The sequence below is a fragment of the Peromyscus leucopus genome, chromosome 1, assembly GCF_004664715.2.
Source record: "Peromyscus leucopus breed LL Stock chromosome 1, UCI_PerLeu_2.1, whole genome shotgun sequence".
Taxonomy (NCBI): domain Eukaryota; kingdom Metazoa; phylum Chordata; class Mammalia; order Rodentia; family Cricetidae; genus Peromyscus; species Peromyscus leucopus.
In genome coordinates, this window is record NC_051063.1 from 49,540,120 (window position 1) to 49,554,599 (window position 14,480).

The 14,480-nt window shown below is 48.0% G+C and overlaps 1 protein-coding gene across 1 annotated transcript in view; it reads right to left on the minus strand.

The window, feature by feature from the left end:
• Positions 1 to 375: 375 nt before the first annotated feature.
• Hpse2 (heparanase 2 (inactive)) overlaps positions 376 to 14,480 on the minus strand; it is a 225,117-nt gene continuing 211,012 nt past the window's right edge. Inside the window, exon 10 of the mRNA XM_028888799.2 lies at positions 376 to 2,884. Within this exon, the coding sequence (XP_028744632.1) occupies positions 2,719 to 2,884 (166 nt within the window). The 3' untranslated portion in view covers positions 376 to 2,718. The remainder of the gene's footprint in view (positions 2,885 to 14,480) is intronic.

Consider the following 14,480-nt stretch of genomic DNA (forward strand, 5'->3'; position numbering starts at 1 on the left):
GCTTGATGAAGGAAAACTGACCCAGAGAAGCTGGTGGAGAATTGGGTTATTTTCTTCTCCGGCTGCCTCAGCCTGCTGCACTTCTGCTGTGGGTGGTGATGCTGTGTTTACTAGAGACTGTCTTTGGGGGGTGAATGTGAAAGGCAGGGTCCCTGTAAAGAGCAACATCACTGCTTTAGTAACTGTCCCCCCACCCCTCCCCAGGGCGTCAAGACAGACGCCCCGAGTTAAAACTGCTGTGGAGAGTGATGTCCCAGTGAGTGACGCAAATACTCCTCCTTCCACGAGGTAGCTGTGAAGACAGAACAGCAAGTCTCTGGAGACAAATTCCAGGGCTTCCCTCTTCCCCCTTATTAGCTCAAAAACAAACAAAACTTCAACCTCTTGGGTGCAGCTTTTAATTCACAGAGAAAGACAAAAGCAGCGAAAATGACCTACATTCTGCAAGGCTTAGTGAAGAATCAGCACCTATTTACAGAAAATGTTTGCACTGGGCTCCGTCTTGGCTATCTTGGGCAAGCAGAGTCTACCAGGTGAGGGGCGAGTCTGTGACATGAAAAGCCACTGAGCTGGGTGACTAAGTAGGCCGGTTCTGGATTATTCCTCAAGCAAATTCATTCCCTTGGGTGATGCTGGGGCTGTGTAAGGACTCTCTCATGCCTCACAGGGGCACAGGGGGACAAGAGAAGCTTTGTCATGGGGGTTCTAGACATGAAAGCAAACTAGCCCAAGGCCTGGAACTCGGAGGCTCTGGCTACCCTGCAGTTATCAGGGGCCCTGCAGTTGCCCCCAGACAGGTACTTGGAAGGGATTTTGATACGTGTTCGAGGAAAACCCATCCGTTTGTTTTCTTTCCCTTTCCCACACCTCTCTTCTTTTCCTTCCTTCCTACCTCCGATATCAACACTTCTCTCTGTCTGGAGCTTCCACAGAAGGTGCCTGGGTAAGCAGTCTCATGGGCCCCCATCTCCAGATGCTTCCAAGCTGACCACTGACGGGTCCAGCCCGTCCTGAGTCTTCTGTTCTTGCCCTGATATGACTGCTGTGAGATGCCCCTCCTGTACTAAAAATAAGCACATCACAATCGGAACCCACTGTCTCCCTTGTACAGACTACGATAGGCCCCCAACCCCCTGAAATTCCCAGTTCTCTGCACTGAAAAGCGCTAGGGACCTTGTTTGTCCGACCTTCCTCTTGCCTCTCACTTTGCAAACTGGACCACATCCTTATTCTTCAGACATCTTAGGTGTGCCCCTGCTGCCTCCCTCACGACTGGCCTCAGCTTCTCCCTCAGGCCCGTCTGTTCACATCAAAACCCTGTCACTGACTCACGGGCACCCAGGAGAGTGTCAAGGATCCCCTTCCTCTTAAGAGCGGCATCCTCCTTGGCATTTATCCTGAGGTCAGTCATGTCCACAGAGTCTCTGCCGCTGCAGCTTGTTTCCAAAGACTCCCAAACCCCATAGCTAATTTAAAGTCCTGACCATAGACGTTAAGTCAGTCCTCCTGCCTGCCCAACTCAGAAGCCTTCCACCTATCATTTTCAGTTCTGCTATCAGACCAATTCCCCATTCTTCTTCAATGGAGCCAACTGAAAACTTTGTACCATGCTTAAGTACACCCACCTGGGATGTGACCAGATGGGATTTCTCCCTAGTAAATGCCACTAAGACTCAGCTATGTGGGAAGAAGTGGAAAGGTTTGGCTATGTTTACAATGACTGTGATTCACACCGTCTTCTTCTAAGGGTTTTGGTCAATCAAATAACTAAGGACTTAATGTTTTGAGTCTTTGCAATCCTTTCAGTTTGAGGGCAAGGTCTAAATTGCTTTATTAGATTGGTGTGTCTGTCTGTGTGTGTGTGTGTGTGTGTGTGTACGCATGTATGTGCTGGATGTTGCCATGTGCTTTTTCTTTGTACTACATTTCTCTCCCTCCTGGCAACATGAAGAATGATGATTTCTTTTTGTGGAGACTAATACATTGCTCTCCACTCAATGAATATTGTTACCTGACTCCTACTCCAGGCCTGAGGGAATCTCGAGTCACAGAGGAATAGAACCTTACAGACTTCGGAGTATGACTGTAATTCTACTTGTGAAGCACCCGCTTCCCAGAGGAATAGCCAGTGATGGATGCCATTGTCAGAAACCCAGATGCACACACTCATACATCAGCCAGGAAATTATATAAACAGCTCACCCAGCAGGCCAGAGCTGACTCACCCATTTGCTCCCCATGGGAAGAGAGGTGTCAGGAAACCCAAGGCAGCAGCAGGAAGCAGACAAAGGGGGAGTCAGAGGAGGATTGGATTTGCAGCCCTCCCTCGCTCTTTCCTTCATCCTCCTCTGCTGAGGGCAGCAGCAGCAGTAGGCTAGGGCTTGGGGTTTGCAGTTACATTGCTGTGTGACCAGGACTACAGGAGGCTGCTTGCAAACACTGCTCTGAAAGCATGCTCCCAGCCCGTTTGTGAGGTGTGCATCAACAGACACGCACCTTTATCTCTGCATAGGAATAAAGGGTGTCTACATTTTTCTTAGGGATGGGTGCCACCTACCTAGGCTAAGCTCACACTATGACTTTTAGTCTCTTTGGAGTGAAAGTCTAGGTTGACTCCAGTGGGGAGGGAGCAGAGGCTGAGGAATAAGGGCGCTACAAGAGTGGGAGAGTAGAAGACAGTCCAGCAGGCCCACCAGGAGCTCACAAGCAGAGGGCTGTTTATCGGTAACGGCAGGCCAAAGCATTGACATTCTTGACCACATAAAAGCCCATGGTAACTGGAGGGATGACCAATGTCCGGCCAGCTCGCAGGGGACGGGGCTTCAGTTCTGGAAGGGTCCCGTCGTCCACCATCATTAAGGGCTGGCCGTTGAGCTGCACTGACCTAGAGCAGGAGAAATAGAGGACCCATTATCACATACTTGCATCTTTCATTAATTTCTTTGGCAGGTAAGAAAATTGGCGTGCAACTTGTTTAGAGTTATTCTGGAAGTGACGAAGACAAGCTAACAGTTGCAATGTTTCAAGTGTAGGAGGGAGTTTCACATTTAATACTTAATAGATGTTTCCACTGTCGCAACACAACAAAGTAGGTGATCATGTGGGCATCTGTGACCATGGCTCACCTCCCCTGCTTGTGTGTAACTTTCTTTCTGTGTAACTGGGCATTTGCAGCTCATAGAAAGGGGACCACGTCCATAGCAAACTTTTTTTTTTTTGGTTTTTCGAGACAGGGTTTCCCTGTGTAGCTTTGCGCCTTTCCTGGAACTCGCTTTGGAGACCAGGCTGGCCTCGAACTCACAGAGATCCGCCTGGCTCTGCCTCCCGAGTGCTGGGATTAAAGGCGTGCGCCACCACTGCCCGGCTAATAGCAAACTTTTTAAAGACAAATGGTGCGTCTAGGCTGAACGGGAGGGAAATAGCAGCCATTACTGACTTAAGTTACAGAATCTCAACAGCTTCCCATCCATTCCTGACACTCACGTCCTAGGTAGAAGTTCAGGTTTATGGGTCAGTAGGAAAATCCAATCAGAATCTAGAAATAAGGTTGCAAGTCACTTTCAGACAATCAGTCAGCATTGCACAGTGATAGCCGTCTTTGGTCCTTGTTCAACCTTCACGGCGACAGCTCTGCATGATGGCATTTGAGCTATAAGGAAACCAAAACACTATCAAGTGATACAGAGACCTCTGTTTGCTGTTCCTTCTGCGTTACAAATGACCAACAAGCTTAGAGAGAGAAAATCAGACCCATGCCTGATAGAGCAGTGGATTCCCAGAGACAGATGCGCTGTAAATTGCTTTCAATGAAGAGTGGGGCAGAGGAGAGCTCCAGGCCTGGTCCCACATGGGTAGACTTGGGTTGAGGAGCTCCATCAGACCAGAAGGAACAGCCCATTCTCTTGCTGGAATGACTGAGGAGTGCATGAGCAAGCAGGAACTGTCTCTGGATGGTGTGGGGGTGGGCGATGGACCCGGAGGTCAGTACTGACTTCATCAAATATATTAAGAAGCTTTTGACTCCAGATGTCAGGATGCCTTTACTTCCTCACTGTGAAGACAGTTTACTCTTATTGGAGCAGCAAGCCAGGTAAAGCAGGGGAGGATCCAGATGTAAAAGAAGTCTATCTTTGTAGTCTATTTTCTTATTTCAGGTGGTGTGAGTATCCAACAACCAGCTGTTCCATAACTTAAATTAACTTTCTAAAGCATGTGCGAATGTACATCACCTCTCTGCTTGCAAACCTCAGTGCTCTCCCTTATATGTAGAATTAGGTGCAAGGAATTAGGTAACACACTTTAGATTCAGATGCTGCTAGAGCACCAATGCCTTTGGATTCTGGGAAGCGCAGAACAAAGTTTGGTAAGCAAATGCTCAATCATCTGTACTAACGAGTAGCTGTTCTGGATCAGCCGCTCCGGAGTTTCCTCATCGTGGGTTGTAGGGAGAACCGGGGAGCATGGACAGGACCCTGGACTGAAACGTCTACTTTTAGGAGCAGGGTCACTAACTCAGGAGCCAACTGACGAATCCTTTACCTGCACTGCCCTGCAGCCTCTGCTCCTGTAAGAATGTCCCCCAGCTGTAGGGTGAAGGAGTGGAACTAACAAGCAGGAAGAGCCTTGGAGGCACACAGAGTCAGGCCAGCAGGAGGCGCTTGGCTGTTACTCTCCTCACGGCACTGTGGACTGTACATCTGCTCCTGGCCATTCTTGGCTTCGGTGTGGAACCGACTTTCTCAAGCTCCCTCCGCAGAGCCCTTCTCCTCTGCCTCCACCGCTCTCCCTCTCTACGGTTCCCTTCCATCCGGATGCTGTTTCGCTGTGTCTCGTGGATGGGAACCACCCCTCGATTCCCTGCCACTCAGACGCAGAGCCCTGTGCTTTGTTCCCGGACTCTTCGTTGGCCGTGTGCTCCTTTTAGGGTGCACTACCCACACCCATGACTTTGATTACTGTTCACAGGTCTTCACTTCCCGAGGCTCTATCTCTGCCCCAGGCCCTTCTTCTGGACTTGTATGTCTACTTAGCAGCCTGCAGAAGCCTCAAAGTCACATGGCCCAATTCAAGCTCTGTGTCTGCTTTTAAAAGCTCCTGTGAAGCCGGGCGGTGGTGATGCATGCCTTTAATCCCAGCACTCGGGAGGCAGAGGCAGGCGGATCTTTGTGAGTTCGAGGCCAGCCTGGTCTACAGAGCAAGATCCAGGAAAGGCGCAAAGCTACACAGAGAAACCCTGTCTCGAAGAAAAAAAAAAAGCTCCTTTGACAGCACTGTCACTTACCTAGTCACAGGAGCTAGAAAGCTGGGGTCCCCTGAGACTGCTTCCCCATCCCCTACAGCCAGGGTCAAACCTATCCTGTCTTTAATGTTTGCTAGTCTGCTGACTTTTGCCCTCGTCCCTAACCTGCCTCCTAGCCTGTCTCTGTGCCACCTGCTTACAGAAGATCTGTTGTCACTGCTCTGCCTGGCACCGTCCATCTCTCCTCTCTGATGCTGACTCCAGCTACTTCTCCAGTCCTGTGGTCTCTAGGCTTCAGTCCAGCTGTGGCCCACAGGAGCATGTGGTGGTGGATGAGCAGTTAATGGAAGGAGGTCATCAATACATGCATATGCAGAGATGGGCTTAGAATTTAAAAAATGCCTTGTACATAGATGGAATAAATTTCTTCAAAGGGAAATATTAAACAGATATACACAGTGGGATTAAAATATTCAAGGGATGTGGTTGGGATTAATAAGACACAGGTTCACTTAAACTGTTGTAAAGTTATTATTTTGTGAGGAAAGACATTTTTACCATTTTAAAAGATAATTAAATCTTTAAACTTTTTATTTATGCGACTACGTATCTATATCTATGCTGTGTATGTGAGGGCTGCTCACAGAGGCTACAAGGGTCAGTGGAGCTGGACTTCCATCTGGCTGTGGGCTGCCGGATTTGGGTGCTAGGAACCAAACATGGTCCTCTGGAAGAGCAGCAAACACTATTAACTGGCCAGTCCTCTCTCCAGCCGGAGAGAGACCTTATGACAAAGGCCGGTGTGTGAAGGTAAGGCGTTTGTTTGCACTTCAAAGGGCCGCTCTCCTTGAAGAAGCTGGGCACCTTCGCCCTGGCTTGTGCACATTAAGTGGCCTGCAGTTTTGTTTGTGGGTTCTTTGGAGAGATGATGCCTTCCCTTAGCTGGCAGCAGCCAGTTCTGCTCTCCCAGCTGAGCTGCAGGAATCCTTGAGGTCTGCTTTGGTGTTAGTTGCTCTGGACAGCCTTCTCTAAGCCTTGGGTTGGGCTTTCTTAGCGTTTGCCCTCTTCTCTGGGGTGTAGGGAATTGTTGCTTTGTCCTTCACTGGGCTGTGAAAGCATAGTGCACAAAGCCACGAGGCAGGGAATAAACATTTTTGGAGTAAGTGAAAGGTCTTGGAGACTCTGCGTAATTCCTAGGCTTCCTCCATTAGTGTCTCAGCTCTAGAGGGCTCCCTGGAGGTTTGTGGGGTGTCTCTACAGATTCTATTAACTAGCGATTACTCTGCCCTCAGTGGAGATGTTAGATAAGATCTGAATTACCGCTGATTCTCAGTCACTCCCCAGACACCTTATTCCCACCTGACAGGAGGCCATTGATCATTGCTAGAGTTTTTCATCTCAAAAAAAAAAAAAAAAAAAAAAAAAAAAAAAATCTATATGGCCATCTCTTAGCTAGGTTGGCATGAGTTAATTCTGTGAGTAAGGCTGTGCGAGACCTTGAGTCCTCAATGTCCTTATCTTGAAATCCTTTCATTTAAAGAGGGACAATGTGCTTTATCACTTCTGTCCTCCTCTTTCTGCGGATGTTCATCATTTAATATTTGTCTCCCAGTGAAATCATATCATGCTAACTATAACAGTGTCTCAGCTATACCCACTTGCATAGTCTGCAATCACATCAGTGGCAGAAGAAAAGATCACAGATGGGGGACCACTTCTGTGTACGGGGCAGGGTGCTCAGGTTTGCTTTGCCTGGGCCGTTCAGTCCAGGCGTTCAGCAGCCTCTGGCTCCATGTGAGTAAACCAGAGTTGAGAGGGTTAAAACTTATCTGAGTCACGCAGCCAGGAGAAGGCAGGCCCGGTGTTTGCAGAGATTCCCTTCACTGTAGTCTTCCCTGGCCTTCGGACGGACGCACAGTTGCTAAAGGGTCCTGTGCGCCAGCAAAGCTTTGGTATGTCTGTGGCTTCCCCACTGAGACAGGTCAGAGAGGGCCAGTGGCCTAGGCAGGGTCACAGCACTCACAGGCAGGTAAGCTGGGTTCTGGCCTCTTGGCCACCTCTTTCTATTACATGCTGTCCAGCTAGTTTCAGGTGGCACGCACCAAATCACATTTCTTTCTTTAAACGCCTTTCTTATCATCGTGTTTCATCATCTCCGAGGGCTTCCTTACTGGATCATGATTTTCCAAGCAAACGCTAAGTGACCCAGCCAAGGCTGAACTATTTCTCTTAATTTCCCTACTTCCCAGAATTGCTGAGGGTGTCTAAACTACCCAAATATTGGGACAACTGCATTTTATCACCTTTTGTTTTTATAAAGATTGAGTTACTTTCCAATCTCTACACTTGTTTTCTCATTTTTGCGTCTTAATTGAAATGGGATTCGATGTGTCAGTTTGGAGTCAAGCCCTCTGCCCTGGTGGCTCTCCATGGGGGCCTCTTGGCCCGGTCACTCCCCCTGTCACATGTTTGCAATGTCTGGTCTTTATGTCTTATTATGGTCCTCAGGAGTCATGGGTGTTTAAACGGGGCCCAACTTTCCTCAGGTCCCAGAATAGAAAGTTTAATGAAGGCAATTTGTGTTCTTTCTTTCTTTACGTGTGTGTGTGTGTGTGTGTGTGTGTGTGTGTGTGTGTGTGTGTGTGTGTGTGTGTGTGTGTGTGTGTGTGTGTGTGTGTATGTGTGTGTGTGTGTGTGTGTGTATGCGTGCGCGCGCGCTCAGGCTTTTGTGGGGTTGTTCGATCAGAAGCAGACTTGAGAGCTGGTGTCTGATTTTGACCGAACTTTTGGGGGGCCTCCAAGGGGAGATAAAGAGATCCCAGCTCTGCCTCAGCCACTTAGGATGAGTTATTTGCCTTCTCTGAGTTTAGGTTTCTCCAGAGAATGAGTGACAGCAGATCAGATGAACCCCAGGTCTCCTTTGTCTTGGCTATTTATCAGCCAGGCCGCCCATACCTAACAGCTAGCCTAAGGCAAAGTTCAATGCCTGATTTAGAATGATCCTGAACAAACAGAAATCGGAGCATGACGTTCCCCTGTCCAAATGTTCGATGGCTCTTAGAAGAACATTTGAAGTTCCCATAAGCTGGCCCTTTATCAACACCTCTAGCTCCTTAGACACTGATTCTAACACCTATCCATTCTAGTTCCTCACCTTTCACACCATACTGCAGTTTCTCTGGTAAATGTTTCTAGTCTCAGGGTTGTCTTTGTTGTTTCCTTTGCCTGGAACTTTCCCCCAGCGGCCGCTGTGTTTTCTTCTTTAAAGATTGATTTTTAGGTGTGCATGGAGGAGGTGGTATTTGCACATTAATGCAAGTGTTCATGGGGCCCAGAAGAGGGCGCTGAATTCCCTGGAGATGGGGTTACAGGAGGCTGGAAACTGTTCAGCATGGCTGCTGGGAATCAAAACTTGGGTCCTCTGCAAGAACAGCCCCTGCTTGTGGCCACTGAACCGTCCCTCCAGCCCCAACTCCTTTTCTTGATTATCTTTGTTATTCAGATCAGGTACAAGCGCTCCTCAAAAGTGTCCCATAATTCCTGGTACTTCTGGGGTCTCAACTTGGATGGCAATGTGGCTGCTTATCCTTGCCGGTAACTATCTCCCTCTTCATTATCTATCCACGCACACAAACAATGGTCCATAAAATAAATGTTAAAGGTAACTTTACAGTCAGAAGCACTACAACCCAGACGGGAAAGACAACAGACTACAAGTCCAGAAATTGAATTCAGTCTAGATCGCAGACATTAAATGTGCAGGTCTGGACAGGTTTTTAGGCCACTTCCTGTAGGCTCCTGGATTGTAAATAATGCGACTGAGGGCAAGAAAGGAGTAGGGAAAGGAGACCGAACAAATAATGTGTGGGTTAATGTGCATGGGCGCTTCATACACAGGTGCCCTTTCCTGGCTAGACACTAATTCCTTGTGCTTGCATTTGAGCCACTAGGGGGCACTCTTGTCCTACACAACAGAGGGGAGAGCCAGCCTGCAAGGCTGCTCCCAGGAAGCCAAACTTGTTCTCTGGTCCCTGCTGTCCTCACTCCATCTCCCCAAGGCCGGGAGGTGTACCTTGTGCTTGGCGTGTCAAAGGAACAAATCGCAGTATCAATCAGACCTCAACCCAAACTGCACTGTGGCCCCCTTGGCCCGGGTCCCGCCTGGAGTGGGGCCCAATCTTAAGGAAAGGCGCAAGCAGGGCTGCAGTTCCCGCTGAGGTGCAGGCTTCCCAGCCAGTATGCCTAGGGGGATCCCGCCGCAGGTGCGGAGCCGCTGGCCGCAGCGCCAGGCTCTCCGGGGCTTCGGGTCCCCCGCCGCCCCGGGCCACACCTGTTAGAGCTGGGCTGGGAAACTGGTGTGTACAGCTGCCCCGCCCTTCTCCAGGTCAGGGCCAGGTTAGAGTCTAGAGCGGCCCAGCCAGGCTTTGGACCCCGAGGCTCACTTCCCTCCCGGTGTGCTCCAGGAGAGGCAGAGAAAAGGAAGTTCCTTTCATGTGTCCCTGAGAATTCCCTGAGCTTTTGACTAATCTGGGATCAGGGAGACCCTACCACAAAGCCCGTTCTTCCTCCAGGCGCCATAGAAGAGGCTTCCTCCATAGGCTGTGTTTGCTACACTCCCTTTCTTCATCCTCAGTAATACTTACTTAGCTGTCTGCCTTTTCGCCTACCACAGCAGTTCAGGAAGACTTGTGTTCCATTCAGTTTACTCTCAAGAGAGAGGAAAGATGGGAAGAAAGCTTCTGGATCCCTTCACCCCTCTAGAAGCCCCACTGCTTGAAGCTGATGAAATCATTTACCCTTCATTCTACCCTCTGAAGGGCACGCTGAGGGTCTCAAGACCTGTGATATGCCCCCACCCCACCCCGCATTGCCCACCAGGACTGTTTCATGAGGCACAGGGTTCCTTGTGAGGGATATGGATGGGCTTTTTCTGCATACAGTAGGTTCTGGGGGGTATGATTTGATTGGTGTTCCACTCTTGGCAGACAAGATGAGTGCCTAGCTAAGAAACCTGGATTTATATTGATATTGCTAACTTTCAACAGATGAGGGACTCATCTGGGGGCAGTTTGAGAAGAAAATTTGATTCTGCAACCATCTCAAAGCTCCATGTCATAGGCATATCACACTCAAAGCGCAGGGCACACTAGAAACCAGATACAAAAACTGCAGAGACATCACCCCACAGTTAACTATGTCTTATTCCCACTGTTAAAGAACAGAGCCACGATCACCAAGGTGGTTAAGGGGTATTACTCATATCTCCATAGTTCTTTGTGATGTATGAAGTCAATTATAACAGACTTAGGCCTTGCCCACTAAGCCAGAAATCACTGCAGCATGCAAATATGTGGCCAAAGAAACCATAATAAACACATTATAAAGAAAAACACAAATAGAAGGAAAATCAAATTTAGCCTGGATTTCAACAGTTTCTGTGGTCTGGTCCCAGTGTATCTCTGTGGCCTTTGTCCTCACCCCACAGGCATCCTGTATGCTAGTACTATGTGAGGAGATTTGCTACCTCCAAGACAAAATGAGCCCTGAATGTGTGTACTTCCAAACCTCTGTAAGCTTATCTTGCAGCCTCAAACGGCCTCCCACACCACAAGCGTTTCCTAGAAGCATGGTTTATCCTGGCTAAGCACAGTGGCCCCCAAACTTCAGGCTTTTCCAGATCCCGGGCCAGATTTCCTCTCTCCTTCCCCCATGCTTCCAACCTCCTGTGTTATTTTCAGTGTTCCATTGTCTGAGAGTTAATGCATCCTTTTTGGAGAGGGAGGCGTCTCTCCCCAGCCCTCCCTGTATGAAACAGGGAGAGGCAGTGTGGGGAAGAGCATTCCCGTACAGCGGGGTGCAGGTATACAGAGTTTTTCCAAATGTGAGGATGAGTTAGTCTATGAGCCACACTCAAAGCAGACCAGTTACTTTATGGCCACGGCTCCTGCGATACTTCTTGAAATCTATTAAAGCAAGCAGATAAATACCTCAGTTTTATTGGCTTCTGAGAGTGCTCCCTAGAATACCAGGTGCTCTGTGTGACCCTCCAAGGAAAAGAATACAATGTTCCATGTGACCTAGCCTCTGTTGCAGAATCCACAGATGTCAACGTGTGCTGTGACTCTAAGCCTCTTTAGTAGCAAGAAGAATGGAAGGGTGCTCTTCCGAGTGCCTGCTGCCGTTCGGCAGCCGGCCCGCAGTGTTGTGCTGCAGGTTCCTTACGTGGAGTAAGCCACCTTCTGACGTCCAGAAGCATGAGTTCAGGAATCGGGAATGAACTGGGGGAGAACTTGTCACATCCTTGAAGTTATAGATGTCTGTCACCAAAGCACAGGGAAGACAAAGGCAGTCTCTTCTTGGTCTACAAGAACTGCCTACACCCTTAGCTCCCTTCCCTTGACTTTAGCGCCAACTATTCAGAGCCATGTTGGCTGTGTCATGAAGAATTCATCCTATGGGAAAGGACAGAAATCCTTGCCTGAACAGAGGGTCCCCAAGTAAGTGAGGATGGGGACAAACCAGAGCCATGATGGACAGCTACACAGACAGCTTGCAGCTGTTGGAAGTGAGCTGGAAGAAAATACACTTTGGAGCTAAGAACAAATGGAAAACTCTCAGGAAACACAGTGAGAACTGTGGACCTGCAAACATCTTGGTTTAAGATGTCAAGCCACTGTAAAATAGAAAATCATTTCATAATCCTATAATCTGCACATTACTAATCTGGGATTTAAAACAAAACAAACAATAAAGCTTTGAAAACCAGCTCTCAGCCTTTTACTCAGGCACTGAAAATTCCCCAGGGGCTCGTGGCACGTTCACACCTTTGGTAAAATGGCTTGGGGCCTGGATGGGGAAATCAGAGATGTAAATCATCTGGGGCCCTGTCCCAGGGTTTATGGAAGGCCAGTGGTGCCCAACTTTGGTCATAGATTTGAATCACCAAGGGAGCTTTAAGAATCACTTCAGCCTGAGCCCCAGCCCAGAGATTTTGGGTTAACTGTGCTGGGAAGATGTGTGGACACTGGGGTTTGAAAGCCCACAGTTTACTCAAAGTGCATCCAGGGCCGAGTAGTGCTGATGTCAGGAGGGGTAGGGATGCTTGCAGTCAGGGTGAGAGGAAGTTAAGTAACCCCTGACTGTCACGCTCTGAATTTACTTCCGATGACAGAGCTGCTTCATTTAAGGTCTCCTGAGCCAGGCCTGAACACTGGTGACATGAATTGCTCCTAGAACAAGGTGAAGTGAGCACTCAGGCCGAGGAAGCCTTAGTGGTGACCTCACACTCTGGGAAGAAGGCTCTGAACACACTGTCCCTTTGCATGGTGTGGTCTTTATCATCCTGCAGTTCCTCCCAAGTCCTGGCTGTCCTTAAAATCTCCTTCCTGACAAGTTGGTTCAGGTAGAGGAAGAACATGAGGGGGGTGAAGAATAGCCCACTCAGCACTTTTACTGCATATTTAGATGTGTATATGATGATTTGCTTAGACCACGCCATATACACAGTTACAGCTACCTTCTCATTGTGAGCCACAGAGTACCTTAAGGGTCTGGGATCTGACTCTCTCAAATCCTGAGTATGATCCCCCCTCCCCCCCCCCCCCGCCCCCCCAGACAGTTTCTCTGTGTAGTTTTGAGCCCTTCCTGGATCTTGCTCTGTAGACCAGGCTGGCCTCGAACTCACAGAGATCTGCCTGGCTCTGCCTCCTGAATGCTGGGATTAAAGGTGTGGGCCACCCCTGAGTATGATCATTTTTAACAAATGCTTTTGTTCACATATTTGTATTTATATTCTTTCTTTCTATGATGTCCACTTGGAGCACAGGCTTGGCTGCTAGTGTTTAAAGTGCCATCTTCCTGTTTACTCACAGCCAGCTCATAAATGTCCCCAGGTAGCTTTCTTGCTATGTGGGGCTTCCAGCCAGCTTGCCTTTTCTCCTGAGGGACTCCAAATGACTCCATCTGCCCCAACAGGGCCTTTTTCTCCAGGTAAAGGAGGTTTCCATTCTAAATTCTGCTTTTTAAAAAAGAAGTTCTGATTTTCTCCTGATATTTAAAGACCTACCCTGAGGTCTGCTTGGGCCAGTAGGTTCTCCTACACTCTTTCTGTCTAAGTATCACACCTTGGAGTTCCCTCCTTGCTACTGTATATAAACAAATTCTAACTTACAAATGGACTAAAGAAATGAATATAAGTGCTCTGGTTGTATAGCTTGGTGGTACAGCATACGTTTACCATGCAGAAAGTCGTGAGTTCAATCCTCAGTGCAGAGAATGAGAGCAAGGAGAGCAAAGGTGTGTGTGTGTGTGTGTGTGTGTGTGTGTGTGTGAGAGAGAGAGAGAGAGAGAGAGAGAGAGAGAGAGAGAGAGAGAGAGAGATTAGGCGATAGCAGCACATATTCATCTGATCTCAGGAATATAAATGCACACACATTTAAGCAATATAAGTGGAATGGAAGAAACCATAAAGAGCAAGATGAAAAACAAATACTTCATGTCAAAATAATACCCTAAAAATGAAATAGGTGGAAAATTAGTAAATAAAATACTAGAAAATATAGTTGAATATATGTGATAGATGTTAGAGGGGAAAATTTACTTGTATTAGAGCAAAATTACATGCTTTTAATAAAAAATTAATACCCCCAATGGAAAAATAAGCAAGGGACACAGAGAGCTCATGAAAACAACACATTAGTAGCAGATACCAAGCGTCTTCCACCTTGCACATATGCGGAGAGCGTTGTTGAAGAACACCATCTTTCAATATGAAATTAACAAAGATATGAAGACACCAGTGGACTGTGCTGACGACATACTTCCTCTTCTTTCTCAGACCTCTTCACCCAAGACTGGATGAGTAACAAATTGAAAAGCTGATTCCATGAGCTAAGGTCCTACAATTCAGTGACCACCAGGGGATCAGGGATCCAGTGTAAGCAAGCTGGAACTAAGGATCACCAGGGCAGAGATAAGAGCAGAGATATGCGAAAGCTTGCTACACAGAAGAGGGTATAGATTTATTCTGCTCATATTTCTTAAAGCAAGGGTAGACATGACAAGAGATATCCCTTTAGCCTCATATAAGGAGGGCCGTTCCTGCAATTGGAGCCATCTAATCCTGGAGTGGACCAGCTCAGGAGCTCACTGCACCATTCAACAGAAGCGGAAATACTTTTAGGTAGGCACATCGTAGGAGAAACTTCTTATTGCATCTTTTGACAGTTTTCTTCTAGCCAGC